Source organism: Myotis nattereri (assembly GCF_964212035.1).
Source record: "Myotis nattereri genome assembly, chromosome: 10".
Taxonomy (NCBI): Eukaryota; Metazoa; Chordata; class Mammalia; order Chiroptera; family Vespertilionidae; genus Myotis; species Myotis nattereri.
Window position 1 is genome coordinate 29,740,455 of NC_138085.1, and position 14,239 is coordinate 29,754,693.

The following is a 14,239-nucleotide window of genomic DNA, read 5'->3' on the forward strand; positions in this document are numbered from 1 at the left end:
TGCTTACATCAGAACCTGAGGACTCAGCATGATTATCTTTTTATTGTTGTCGTTAATCCTCACCTGAGGATATTTTTTCCATTGATTTTTAGAGAGAGTGGAAGGGAGGGGAGAGACAGAGAGAGAGAAGCATAGATGTGAGAGAGACACATTCATTGGTTGCCCCCCGAATGTGCCCTAACCAGGGCCGGGGATCCAGCCTGCAACCAAGGGCCATGCCCTTGACTGGAATCAAACCCACGACCGTTCAGTCCAAGGGCCAATGCTGTAACCACTGGGCCAAACCAGATAGGGCAGGATGGTTATCTCTCTTCTCCAAAGTCTCAGTAATGTCACATATAAATAATATTTACACGTTTTATCAAATACGCGTGCACTTACAGTCTATTTGTAAGTTGTAAGGACTTCGGTTAATGGCGTTGTGTATGGATCAGGACCAGGCTAGGGTTGGGGGAAGTGACAGGTCCCGGTGAGGATGAGAGGGTTAAGAGAGAAGGGGAAAGGGTGACTGGGAGACCTATTTCCTGGGAGGTGTGATGTCTCTGCTCCTTCCCGTGGGCCTTGTAAATGGAGGAGGAAGTGGCCAGGAGGGCTGAGTCGTAGTTCTCAGCCCAGCAGTCTGCCAGAAGCTGACTTTGGCTCCGGATCTGCCTCCGAAAGCTCTGACCCGGGCACTGGGCACACTAATTTTCACTGCAGTGTTTATTTAGAGACAAGAGAAAGGAAGGGCCTCAGGTTTGCGTTGGCCCGGGGAACACCCTGTGCTCCAGGGTTTCTGTTTGGATTGGCTGGTGCCTGCCCGTCTGGCCTGCGTGCCTTCCCAGCTGTGGGCTTTGCTTATCCTGGAGGATGTGTTGAAGCTGTGAGACTCGGATCCGAGGCCCAGCCTGGAGGTTTGGGCCTGGGCCACAGGTCCAGCAATTTCTCCCTTGGGAGCCTAAGGAAATATGACCTTGAAAGTCAGCTCAGGCTCCGTGGCATGCCCTGCGCAAATGCTCATGGGGATCTTCAGAACCCAGGTCTCCTTGGAAACATGGACGTGGGGGCAGGAAGGCGGAGTTGGAATTTCTCAGGGAGCAGAAAGACTGACTGCACCAGGTGCTCTTGGGCCTGCCTTTCCGGATGTGAGGGGTTTGCCCCCCGCTTCCTGAGCTGGAGGAAACCTTCAGCCCAGGGGAGGAGGAATGGGGGGAGGGAGGTGGGGAGCATCTCTTCGTAACCTCTAGCCCCTCTTTCTCCAACCTTCTGATGCAGCTGCATAAATGTGGACAACGTAAGAACACACTGGCCTTGTTGTAATTTGTTGTCCCCCAGCTTGTTGTCTGCTGGGATTTAGAGGAAACTTGGGGTGCAGAGAGGTCTCACCCCATCTCCATGATTCCCCTGGCTGCTTAGAGGGCATGCAGATTAGTTGGAGTAGCAGTTGCCTTTATGCATTTGTTTGCTATTTTTATTTTTTAAATATGTTTTTATTGATTTCAGAGAGGAAGGGGGGAGAGAGAGAGAGAGATCAATGATTGGAGAGAATCATTGATCGACTGCCTCCTCCATGCCCCCTACTGGGGGCTGAGCCTGCAACCAGGGCATGTGCCCTGATTGGGAATGGAACCGTGACCTCCTGGTTCATAGGTTCACACAACCACTGAGCAACACTGGCCGGGCTATGTGTTTGGTTTTTAAGGTAGCATTTATATTTATCATTTAGGAAGGCGATGGTTAATGTAACATAAGATAAAGGCAGTAAAAGGCTTGGTGAGCCTAATATTAAAGCCAGCTGTGGTGGGAGGTGTTCTGTCAGGAGGACATGACCAATGACATATCTGTGAGAGGGAAAATGCAGGAATGGTGGTTATCTTTAAGGGGTAAAATTAGTTGTTGTTTTTATTCTCTTCAAATTAGTCTTTCTCTTTCCCTCACAGAGAGCATACCACTTGTGAAATAGTTCTTGCTTTGTTCAAAAATAGTTTATGATCTTTTTAAATAGTCTTGCAGAGGTAAATAAATGCTCATTGTAACATGAGCAATAATCAGATGTATAAAGGTAATGAAAATAATGTAATGATAATCTGTGCCTTACCTTCCCCATGTGCCCCTGCCCCCAAGGAGACCATAGTAACAGGTTGTTGAGGATCCAAGCCCCCTTTTCCCTTGTGTATATATAAACAGGTACAGAGTTGGGGTGGGCTTTAAATTGCCTCATTCTATCACTGTAGACAGCACCTAGACATGTTTTTTATACTGAAATACATTATTGCCATCACTTCGGGACTAGTATAGATTTAACTCAGCCTTCTCATCACTGCATAGTATTTCCTAGTGTACGCCATGCTTCATTCCCCTGTGCCCCTTCAGTGGGCAGCCAGGTTATTTTCAGTATTTGCCACTGTTAAAAAGTGTGCTACATAAACATAATGTTTATATAACCTTTCATTGGCGCTCCTTTTCTTCTGAAAGGCCAAAAGGAAATGAGTTTTAAATGTTCTAGAATCTTTTTTCAAATTGCTTTCCCATGCCCTAACTTGTTTGGCTCAGTGGATAGAGTGTTGGCCTGCGGACAAAAGGGTCCCAGGTTTGATTCCGGTCAAAGGCATATACCTTGGTTGCGGGCACATCCCCAGTGGGGGGTGTGCAGGAGGCAGCTGAATTGATGTTTCTCTCTCATCAATGTTTCTAACTCTCTATCCCTCTCCCTTTCTCTCTGTAAAAAATCAATAAAATATATTTTTTAAAAAAATTGCTTTCCCAAAGCCTATGGCAATTTAAACTTTTAAATAATTTTTGGAGTGTAATGAAATGTGTTCAGAGGGCTTGGAACTGGGAATCGAGAACCCCAGTGGTCCTGGCTCTGCTGTCTGAGATTGGGCGAGGTATTTGTAAAATGTGGAATTTATACATAGAGTAACATACTCACGTGTGAGCGTCGGGGGTGAGGGGATGCTAGAGTTCTGCCAAGTCCTTTCAAACCCGGGGTTCTCAGGATTCTATCCGGATGTGCCGTCTTCAGAAGTACTCATTTCTTTCTTCAGATTAATTCTCTGATGAATTCAGGGCTCCAGAGAGGCCATGCATCTGTGAAGGAGACAGAGATTACTGGACAGGGGCCTGGAGCCTTGTCTGTTGCTGTCCCTCTGAGCCCAGAGCCTGGATGGAGCTATGCTGGACTAGTAGCGATTTCTCAAAGCACCAGAGGGACTAGTAGCTATTTCTCAAAGATGTTTAGAGTTTTGCTCCAGTCTAAAAACTCCCTTTTATTTGGTTGAATAAAGCATGAGACAGATAGAAGCCACACTCAGCCAGGCTGAGGTGAGCTCCGGGGATAGTGGTAATGATGTTGAAGTTGCCGCTGATCACAGTCTGTCCTACACTCTGGCCCAGGTGTGCCGGCACGTGAAGAACGGGGACGTTCTCCTGCTGAACCGACAGCCCACCCTGCACAGACCTTCCATCCAGGCGCACCACGCCCGCATCCTGCCCGAAGAGAAAGTCCTACGGCTCCACTATGCCAACTGCAAGGCCTATAACGCTGACTTTGATGGAGACGAGATGAATGCCCACTTCCCCCAGAGTGAACTGGGCCGGGCCGAGGCCTACGTCCTGGCCTGCACAGATCAGCAGTACCTTGTTCCCAAGGTAGGTCTGACCGTGAGGCTGGTCCGCAGTCACAGCGTGGCTTTTGAGCTGGGCCCTCCAGCTCCTGGGGTCAGGGGACAGCTCAGGGCAGAAGCATGTGGATCACAGGGTCCTGGCTTCCTCCAGGTGGGGTTCCGGCCATCTAGTTGCTTAGAGCCAGGGAAAGGTTTCTGTTTTGCTGCCTTTTAAAAATAGAAATCATAAGATTCATCACCAAAAGTTACATAATAGGCCTTGTCTTCCAGACTTATGTTTATTACCCTTGGCAAGGAGTAGCAGCCCAACTGTGCTGGTCCCCGTGGTTCTCAGATAACTTTGATCCTTTGAATTCTGAGATGCTTGAATTTTAAGAGACAACTCCAAGGGCCCGAATGAGCGCCCCTTCCAGGCCACAGAGGCGTCTCCTCTTTGAGCCCCTTCTTTCTCATTCCGAGGTTGGTTCTCAGAGGCAGACCCATGTGAACACGGCCGTCCAGAGGAACCCCTGGGAATGCCGCTTCCCTCCCCCTGGCCCGGCCAGACGACCCATTCTCATGGCAGAGGCCCGAGTCAGCACGCTCAGGGGAGGAACAGAGTGGAGAAGCCAGTCCGCCCTCACCCCAAAGGCCTGAGGCCTTTAAAGTATAAGCCTTTGCATCACAGTGATTCACAATGACACATCATTCACTTGGACTGTGGTGGAGGATGAAAGAGCTAGCAGTAATAGCAATAGGATTGTGGCTACCGTTTCCAAGCACTTTTTCAGCGCCAGACACTGCAAAGGACTTTGGAGGCTTCTCCTTTTACCATCCTGGCGGAGGGTGGGGTAGGTGCTGGCGATGTCCACCTTCACACAGGAGTGTGTTGCTTGCCCCTGGACACAGCGGAGAAGCAGGAGGAAGGACAGGAGCTTCCAGGTTCTCTGGGGTTTTATTCGTATCCCCTCTATGGGCCCTGCCGGCCTTCTGCAGAGGGATGGAACCTTTGCACTCAGGGACCACTGGAGGCTGCTCAGAGGTGTCCCGCATCAGTTAGTGCCCTCTCCTCTGGAACTTCTCTTTCCCCATCAGTCATCTGCCTCCCTGGGAGTCAGGCCGGTGGCCAGGGGCCGCGCATCCCAGCTTCTTTTCCCAGACACACCACAGTAGCTTCATGACCCAGATATCTGAGTTTAACTTTATTTCCCTCCTCTGCCCACCTTAGCCAGCTGATGACTAGGGAAGGCCTGAAAGTAGGAAGGAGGAGTTAGGGCCCACTCAGGTCACTCAGAAATTAGAAGAAATAGTTTTGCTAATTTTTACTACTAATTAGAAGATATACTTGGAATAATACGATTAATTTGGGAATTGGCTTTTTGCCTGTTCATGTAAAATAATGGTGGCCATAGCTGTGGCAGTGGTGGCAGTAAAAGCTCATCTGTTGAGCACTCCCTGTTCACCAGGCACTGCCCAAGCAATTTGCAAACATCCTCTTACTAAGTCCTCACAGCAGCCTACGGGGCAGGTGCGATTTTCACATGAGGAAGCACAAGTGACTAACTTGCCAGCCAGCAGTGAGGCCAGGACTTGAACCCAAGCACATGTTCAGCCCTGTTGAGCCAGCTCTCTGCTCTAGAGCAGTGTCACATTGCCCCACGGGACACCAGCAGCGAGCAGCAGATGGGTCAGTTTTTGCTGGCAGAGTGGCCTCCGGACATTAGCTGCATGGGGAGTTGGGGCACCCTGAAATTCTCCTACTAGTGAATCTTGGATGTTCTGTCCTTGAGTTTTCTTTGAAAAGGTAGTATAGAGCTTCGTGTTTACATGTGTGCTGCGGAGGGCAGGCCTGTGTAAACCCAGAGTGCCTCATCACTCTGGATTACATGCCTATTGAGTTTAAGGTCGGGAGACAGGCAGAACATAGGTAAGGAAGCTTATATCAATAAATTAATTTCTTTTTTTAATCTTATTTATTTTTCACAGTTAACATACAATACTATATTAACTTCAGGTCTGCAACATAGTGATATACCTTATGACGTGCTTTATATACCTTATGAAGTGCTCACCACAGTGAGTCTAGTATCCACCTGACACCGTATATAGTTATTACGTTACAGACTATATTCCCTGTGCTGTACTTTACATCCCTTTGATTATTTTTTTTGTTTTGTTACTCCTCACCTGAGGATATTTTTGCACTGATTTTTAGAGAGAGTAGAAGGGAGGGAGGGGAGCAGAGAGAGAGAAATACCGATGCAAGAGAGACACATGGATTGGTTGCCTCCCACACATGCCCCAACTGGGGCTGGGGAACAAACCTGCAACGCAGGTGTGTGCCTTTGATCCAGAATCCAACTCGAGAGCCTTCAGTTTGAGGGCTGACATTCTAACGACTAAGCCATGTAGGCCAGGGCCCCTTTGACTGTTTTTATAATTGGCAATTTTACTTCTTCTTTAAAAAAAATATTTTTCTTTATTGATTTCAGAGAGGAAGGGAGAGGGAGAGAGAGATAGAAATATCAGTGATGAGAGAGAATCATTGATCAGCTGCCTCCTGCACATCCCCTACTGGGGATTGAGCCCACAACCTGAACATGTGCCCTTGGCCAATATTGAACCTGGGACCCTTAAGTCTGCAGGCTGATGCTCTATCCATTGAGCCAAACGGGCTAGGGCCAATTTTACTTTTTTTTTTTTAATATATATTTTATTGTCTTTTTACAGACAGGAAGGAGAGGGATAGAGAGCTAGAAACATTGACCAGCTGCCTCCCGGACACCCCCCACTGGGGATGTGCCCGCAACCAAGGTACATGCCCTTGATCGGAATCGAACCTGGGACCCTTCAGTCCCCAGGCGGACGCTCTATCCACTGAGCCAAACCGGTTAGGGCCAATTTTACTTCTTAATCCCTTTCACCTTTTCAGCTGTCCACGCAACCCTCCTCCCATCTGGGGATGATCAGTTTGTTCTCTGTATCTGAATTTTTAAGGAACCTCCATACTGTTTACTATAGTGGCTGCATCAATTTGAATTTGCATCAACAATGTACAATGGTTCCTTTCCTTATCATCCTCGCCAGCACTTGCTGTTTGTTGACTTATTGATGATAGCCGCCCTGTCAGGTATGAAGTGATATCTCATTATGATTTTAATTTGCATTTCTTTGTTGATTAGTCACGTTGAACATTTTCATATACAGTGGGGCCTTGACTTACGAGTGTCCCGACTAACGAGTTTTTTGAGATACCAGCTGTCTCTCGGCAGATTTTTTGCATTGAGTTGATAGAGTAATTTGAGTTAATGAGCTCGGTCTCGGAACGAATTAAACTAGTAAGTCAAGGCCCCACTGTATCTATTGGATATCTGTATGTCCTCTTTGGAGAAGTGTCTATTCAGGTCCTCTACCCATTTTCTAATTGGATTGTTTGGTGTTTTGGTGTTGAATTGTCGATGAGTTCTTATAATTTTGGAAATTAACCTCTTCTCAGATGTATCCTTAACGGATATGTTCTGCCATTCAGTGGGTTGTCTTTTTGTTTTGTCCATGGTTTCCTTTGCTGTGCAAAAACTTTTTAGTTTGATGTAGTCCCATTTGTTTATTTTTGTTTGTTTCCCTTGCCCGAAGAGGCATATCAGAAAAATTATTGTTAAGAAACGTCAGAGTTTACTAACGATGTGTTCTTCTAGGAGATTTATGGTTTCGAGCCTTACATTTAAGTCTTTAATCCGTTTTGAGTTGATTTTTGTATATCGTGTAAGTGGCCTGATTTCATTGTTTTGCATGTATCTGTCCAATTTTTCCAGCACCATTTATTTAATATACTATCTTAACTCCATTGTATATTCTTGCCTACTTTATCATAGATTAATTCGCCATATAGCTGCAGGTTTATTTCTGGACTCTTTATTCTGTTCCATTGATCTATGTTTCTTTTTTTAATGGTAGTATCATGTGGTTTTGATTACTATGGCCTTCTAGTATAGTTTGATATCAGGTAGCATAATACCTCCCACTTTATTTTTCTTTCTCCAGATTGCTATGGCTATTTGGGCTCTTTATTAGTCCATATAAATGTTAAGATTATTTGTTCTAGCTCTGTCAAAAATGCCATTGATATTTTGATAGGGATTGCATTGAATCTATAGATACTTTGATGTTAATTCTATCTGTGAACATGGTATATGCTTCCATTTATTGGTATATTCTTCAGTTTCTTTCTTCAGTGTCTTACAGTTTTCTGAGTGCAAGTCCTTGGTTAAATTTATTCCTAGGTGTTTTATTTTTTTGATGCAATTGTAAATGGGATTGTTTTCTTAGTTTACATTTCTGATAGTTCATTATTGGTGTATAAAAATGCCACCAATTTCTGAATGTTTTTGTATCCTGCTACTTTACTGAATTAACTTACTAATTCTAGTAGTTCCCTGGTGGCATCTTTAGGGTTCTCTATATATAATATCATGTCATCTGCAAATAATGGTAATTTTACTTCTTCCTTTCCAATTTGGATGCTTTTAATTTATTTTTCTTCTCTAATTGCTATGGCTGCTACTTCCAGTACTATGTTGATTAGGAGTGGTGAAAGTGGACATCCTTTCTTGTTCCTAATCTTAAGAAAAACACTTCTTTCTTTTCCCTGTTGAGTATGATGTTAGCTGTGAGTTTGTTACATATGGTCTTTATTATGTTGTAAAATCACTACAGTTTTTACTCACTCTCTTCATCCTTGTGTTTTTGTCATTATTTTTACTAGGTGTTTTGTGTGTGTGTATCTCTGAATTTATTGTTGTAATTATACATGCTCTTCCTATTTTTGTCTTTTAACCTTTGTAATCCTATATAATAAAAGGCTAATATGCAAATCGACCAAATGGCAGAACGACCAGTTGCTATGACACACACTGACCACCAGGGAGCAGATGCTCAATGCAGGAGCTGCCCCCTGGTGGTCAGTGCGCTCCCACAGAGGAAGCGCTGCTCAGCCAGAAGCCCAGCTCACTGCTGGCAAGTGCAGCCACAGTGGCAAGAGTCTTTCCCACCTCCGCAGCAGAACTGAGGATGTCTGACTGATGACTTAGGCCTGCTCCTGAGGGGACCACCCCCAGAGTGCATGAATTTTGTGTGCTGGGCTTCTAGTAGCTTTATAATTGGCTTAATAAATTAGCCAGCATAGTTGGCTTAACAAATAGTGAAAATTTCTAGGGAATGATCTGAGGGTTCACTTCACTCTTAGTCAATATCTTTTGTCTTAGTTAAAGGGTTTTTATTTTGATACATTTCATTTAGTCCTTGGTGTTAATGCCAAGAGGTGGAATCCTCCTTTTCACTAATGGTTATAAAAATGCAACATGTGTTGAAGTATTTTGGTGGCAGTGTCCTTAGAGGACAAGAAGTGGTTTTGTTAAACTAAGAAAGCCATATGTATTTTTTAATGTTTTTGGTATACCTTTCTTTGTCTTCATTTCTCTCTGTTCATGTTTCCATTCCTTTTACATTTCCAGGTATTCTTCCTTAACTAACCAAAATACACATTAAAGTAAATTTATTTTTTTGGTTTGTAAGTATTTAATAGAGTTGTGTACTGTCTGTTTACTTAAAATGAATGGGACTTTATTTCTTTTCAGAAAATAGTTAAACCTTTTATTTATGTTTTTCTTTGTGAATTAACTTTTTTCTTTCTTAAATTTATTGAGGGCCAGTGCTTTGTGGAAATTATTTTTAACAAGGCTTGAGAATAGTTTTCTGACTTCTACTTAGTCAGCTAGAAGATTCAAGTCATAGAAAACCCTAATTCTCTGAGCATCCTGACCAAAGACATTACTTGTAATATCATTTTGCTGTGATATTAAATGGAATAGGATAGCTGACAATTATCTGGGTTTTTTGTTTAGAGACGGTCTTTTTGATCCTAAGCAGGATTTAGGAAATTCAGAATCATAAGTTGACCCTTAGTAAATTGCTTTAATCAGCATTCCTTCCTAGAACTCATGATTATTGCATTGAAAACAATTTAATCATTAAGATAATTTTCTAGTCATGTAGAAATCTGGACAGAGAAAGGAGAAGGCATGGAATGGGTCACATAACCTGTAATTATGTTCTTTAAAGGAAGAAAACAAAAGGAAAAATCTGTATCTGCCTCCAAAGATTGTGGGATGAGTCAAATGTGTAATATTGGTTTGGGTTTTCCCCCAAGCAAAATAAGACCATGTCTTTGGAACAAGCTACAGAGTATATATTTTTCAATCTTCACCTGAGGATATGTTTATTGATGAGAGAGAGAGAGAGAGAGAGAGAGAGAGAGAGAGAGAGAGAAAGAAACAACGATGTGAGAGAGAAACATCCATCAGTTGCCTCCCATATGCGCCCCCAACCAAGGCTCGAACCTGCAACCTTTTGGTATAAGGACAACGGTCCAACCAACTGAGCCATCTGGCCAGGGCCAGAGTGTAATTTTTATTGAAGTTGGAAGGGCTATTTGCTCTATCTGATCTTGCCTTCGATTGACAGCACTTATCCATCCATTTGTAATAATTAACTTTGAATTTACATAGAGCCATTGTCCTGGTACTTAGACTATTTGACAAGTACCCTTTTTAGCTTTTGAATTAGTACTTGTGGTTTAATTCCTGGTGCTTCTCCAAGGCTGCATTTGTGAGTCCTTTAGCCCTGCTTATGAAATATGGCCATAATATTGGGTCATATTTGGCAAATAATCAAATGCTAACAATCTTCAGATTTTTTTTTCAAGTTCCTATAAACATTGAAAAGTTTGCAAAAACTGCTTCTGAAAGAATGTCAGTGAGCACAGCTATTCTTACTTTAGTCTGCCTTATGTTGCCATGGACATAGACCTGCAGAGAGGGTTAGGAGGCCAAGGGTCAGAAACCCTGTGGCAAGTGCCCAAGGAGATGCACGTACCCACCAAACCTGATATGCAAGCCCTTGTTTGGACCTCTGGTGGAAAACAGCCTTTTCACCGCCCACCATGCACACATGCTGCACTGTGAACACTCGCAGGGACGTTCTTTCCTTCAGCAGTCATGTGTGTCAAGGCCCTTCCGTGACCCTCCCAGGAGCCTCTGCCTACCCCCCAGCCCCCTGCACTGCTCACCCCCATCACTCTCAGGCCTCGCTGTAACGCTGCCCCTCAGAGAGACCGCTCCTGACCCTCCCCCTACCGCAGATCTGTATGATGATCCGTTCTGTGATTTTCTTCCATGTCATTTAAAACTCTTTGTGCCGATGTATTTATCCAGACATCTGCTTACTGTCCAGCTCTTCCTCCTCATAGAGGATTGTGCCTGTTTGGTCCACAGAAGTAGATTCAAGTTCTAACCCAGTGATTAGACCGCACAGTAAGCTCTCAATAACTATTTGTTGGATGGATGACCAATTTAGAGGAGAACCAGGCCAGAAATGTGAGAAAAACACTAAAGCATAAAACCAAAATATAAAAACAAGAACATAGCTAGCAGCAGCCAGACCAAATTTGTGCATAAATGCCAAAAATATGCTGGAGTAACTAGAACCAGATGGGATCATGGCGGCAAGGCTTGGGGAAATGGATGGTTTTGACGCAGTTTTGATAGAGAACTGTGGGCAATGCAACGGCGGAAGGAGGCCCTGGCCATGTGCTCTGGGCGGCAGTTTACTCTCAAAACGAGAGGCCTCGGCACCTGCCTCCTAGGCTGTGGGAAAGGACAACATGAGGCCATGAGACAGGGCTGTTGCTAGGAGGCGGCCTCCAGGCAGATGATTAGGAATTAGAATGTGACTTAAAATTTATTCTTGTTCTTCTTCCCATTTCTGTTTTGATTTGTAGGATGGCCAGCCGTTGGCAGGATTGATCCAAGATCACATGATTGCCGGTGCAAATATGACCATCCGAGGTTGCTTTTTCACCCGGGAGCAGTATATGGAACTGGTATACCGAGGACTCACTGACAAAGTGGGACACGTGAAGCTCTTTGCTCCTGCCATCCTGAAGCCTTTCCCACTGTGGACAGGAAAGCAGGTAATTGGGAGAAAACAGCCAGAGTATATATATCAGAAGGTCACCGGCCACTCCTATATAAGGTTTCATTCCCAGAGGAGGCCATGCCAGGGACAGACAAGTAACTAATCAGACAATAGTGTGACTTCCTCTTTGAGGGGCTCTTGGGTCTGGGGGTTTCAACGGAGGAGTAGGCTGCGTGGTTTCCGTCCTTTGCTTCTAACTTAAACGTGATGACCTCAAATGTGATGAGTCCAAATGGTGGCTATGGGCAGTGGTGTTGGTGGTAGTGTTAGTAGTAGTTGTTGGGAGGGGCCGAGTGCTTTGCTGAGTGCTTTAGCTATGTTATCTTAATCCTCACAACCAACTCCCTCTCTCCCTCTTCCTTCCTCTCTGGAATCAATAAAAATATTTAAAAATATATTATGTGCTTGTGCTGTTGGTAATGCCTCACAACCAAGTAAAGATTATCCCAGGAATGTGAGGTTGGTTTAACAACTAAAAACCAGTCAAATCCAAGGTCCACAGACTTAAAGGACTGAAGAGCAGAAAGAGACTTTCAAAATCATCCTGAAATCCTTTGTTTAAACTAAAATTTTTATTTCTCTAGTACATACATATAGGGATACTATTCAGGTTATCTTTTTTGTTGTTAATCCTCATCTGAGGATATTTTTTCCATTGATTTTTTAGACAGTGGAAGGGAGGAAGGGGGAGGGGGAGAGAGAGAGACAAAGAGAAAGAGAGAGAGAAACATTCATGTGAGAGAGACACATCGCCTGGTTGCCTCTCGCACGTGCTAGGGGTGGAACCTGCAACCCAGGAACATGCCCTTGAAAGGGAATCGAATCAGTGACCTTTCAGTGCATGGGCCGGGGCAGGTCGTCTTATTTCTTGAATGAGCTTTAATACTTGGTTTTCTCAAGGATTTTGTCCATTTTAAATAAGTTGTTGAATTTATAGGCATAAAGTTAATCATAATATCCCTTTATCATCCTTTTCTACTGTACAATCTGTAAATGGGCCACCTGTCTCATTCCTGATATTGGTAATTTATGTCTTCTCTCTCTTTTTTCCTGATCAATTTGACTAGGGTTTGTTGGTTTTATTGCTCTCAGAAAAACAGCTTTCATAGACTTTTTCTATTTTTCTGTTTCCTGTTTCATTGATTTCACTTTGAGCTTTATTATTTACTTTCTTCTGTTTTCATTGCGTTTAATTTGCTTTTCTTTTTCTAGTTACTTAAGGTTGAAGCTGACATCATTGATTTGAGACTGTTTTCTTTTCTTTATAAGTACTTTATGTATAAATTTCCCCCCTAATAAGTTCTAGTAATGACATCCTACAAATTCTGGTATGTTGTATTTTCACTTATTTCAAAATATTTCCCTGTGCTGCTCCAGCACGGCCAAGGGTGACCCTGTGTGGGGCCGTGAAGGATTGAGAAAAGACAGACAAGAGAACAAAGCTGGGGCTAAGTGGGACGCTGCCCTCTCTGATGGAGAGAGACAGTGCCACGGCCTGTAAGCCGTCTCTTTATTTTGTAGCCAGATTCCACGAGGCAAAGTAAGGGCATGGTTACAACCTTCTCCTGGGTTTCAATCCTACTCAATTACATGCACCTGAACTCTATCAAGCCCACACCACTCAGCCACGTGGTATCACGTGTTCGGACCATAGGTTCAAGCTTACAACTATAGCTGTTGGCTATAATTGTGCTGGGAGGGCTCTGCCCTCCAAGCTGGAACTTGCACGTGGCCATGAGAGGACTGTGCCCTCTCATGAGTCTGAGGCTTGAACCTGTCCAAACACTGTAGCTGCTCTCCACACTTTCAAATTTTCCTTTTTTAAACACATGAGTTATTTAGAAGTCCATTATTTAGTTTCCAAATATTTAGAGATTTTCCAGATATCTTTGTTACAGATTTCCCATTTAAGTATTTTGCAGCAAAGAATATACCTTGGATGACTTGAATCCCTTTAAATTTATTGAGATTCATTTTGTGGCTTCAGTTATGATCTGTCTTGGTAAATGTTCGGTGTTCCCTTAAAAATAATGTATATTCTGCCCTAACCAGTTTGGCTCAGTGGAAGGAGCATCAGCCTGCTGACTCAAGGGTCCCAGGTTTGATTCTGGCCAAGGGCATGTGCCTTGGTTGCGGACGCGTCCCCAATGGGGAGTATGCAGGAGGCAGCTGATCGATGTTTCTCTCTCATCGATGTTTCTAACTCTCTATCCCTCTCCCTTCCTCTCTGTAAAAAATCAATAAAATACATTTTTAAAAAAATGCATAATCTGCTGTTGTTGGATGGACTGCTCTGTAAATGTCAGTTGGGTTCAGTTGATAGGTAGTCTACTCTCTACTCTCTCCTTGCTGATCACTGTCCTTCATTACCTGATGTCCGTTGTCTTGAAAATCATTGTTTTATATTCTTGTCTGCTTTTGTTGACGTTCTGGTGGGAGAGTAAATCAGGTCACCATTGTTCCATCCTGGCCAGAATGGAAGTTGACTTAACTGAATACCACCGGCAACTCTGCAGTTTGATTAAAATCTATAATATGGATAGTTAGTTCAAGGAGTTGATAAGCTTTTTCTGTAAAACCAGATAGCAAATATTTTAGGCTTTGCTGACCACACAATCTGTTAT

At 43.8% G+C, this 14,239-nt stretch overlaps 1 protein-coding gene across 1 annotated transcript in view; it reads left to right on the plus strand.

Moving 5' to 3' along the window:
• Positions 1-14,239, plus strand: part of POLR1A (RNA polymerase I subunit A) — a 76,723-nt gene that overhangs the window by 30,572 nt on the left and 31,912 nt on the right. The window contains exons 13-14 of the mRNA XM_081101027.1: positions 3,376-3,630; positions 11,419-11,610. Coding sequence (XP_080957153.1) covers positions 3,376-3,630; positions 11,419-11,610 — 447 coding nt within the window. The remainder of the gene's footprint in view (positions 1-3,375; positions 3,631-11,418; positions 11,611-14,239) is intronic.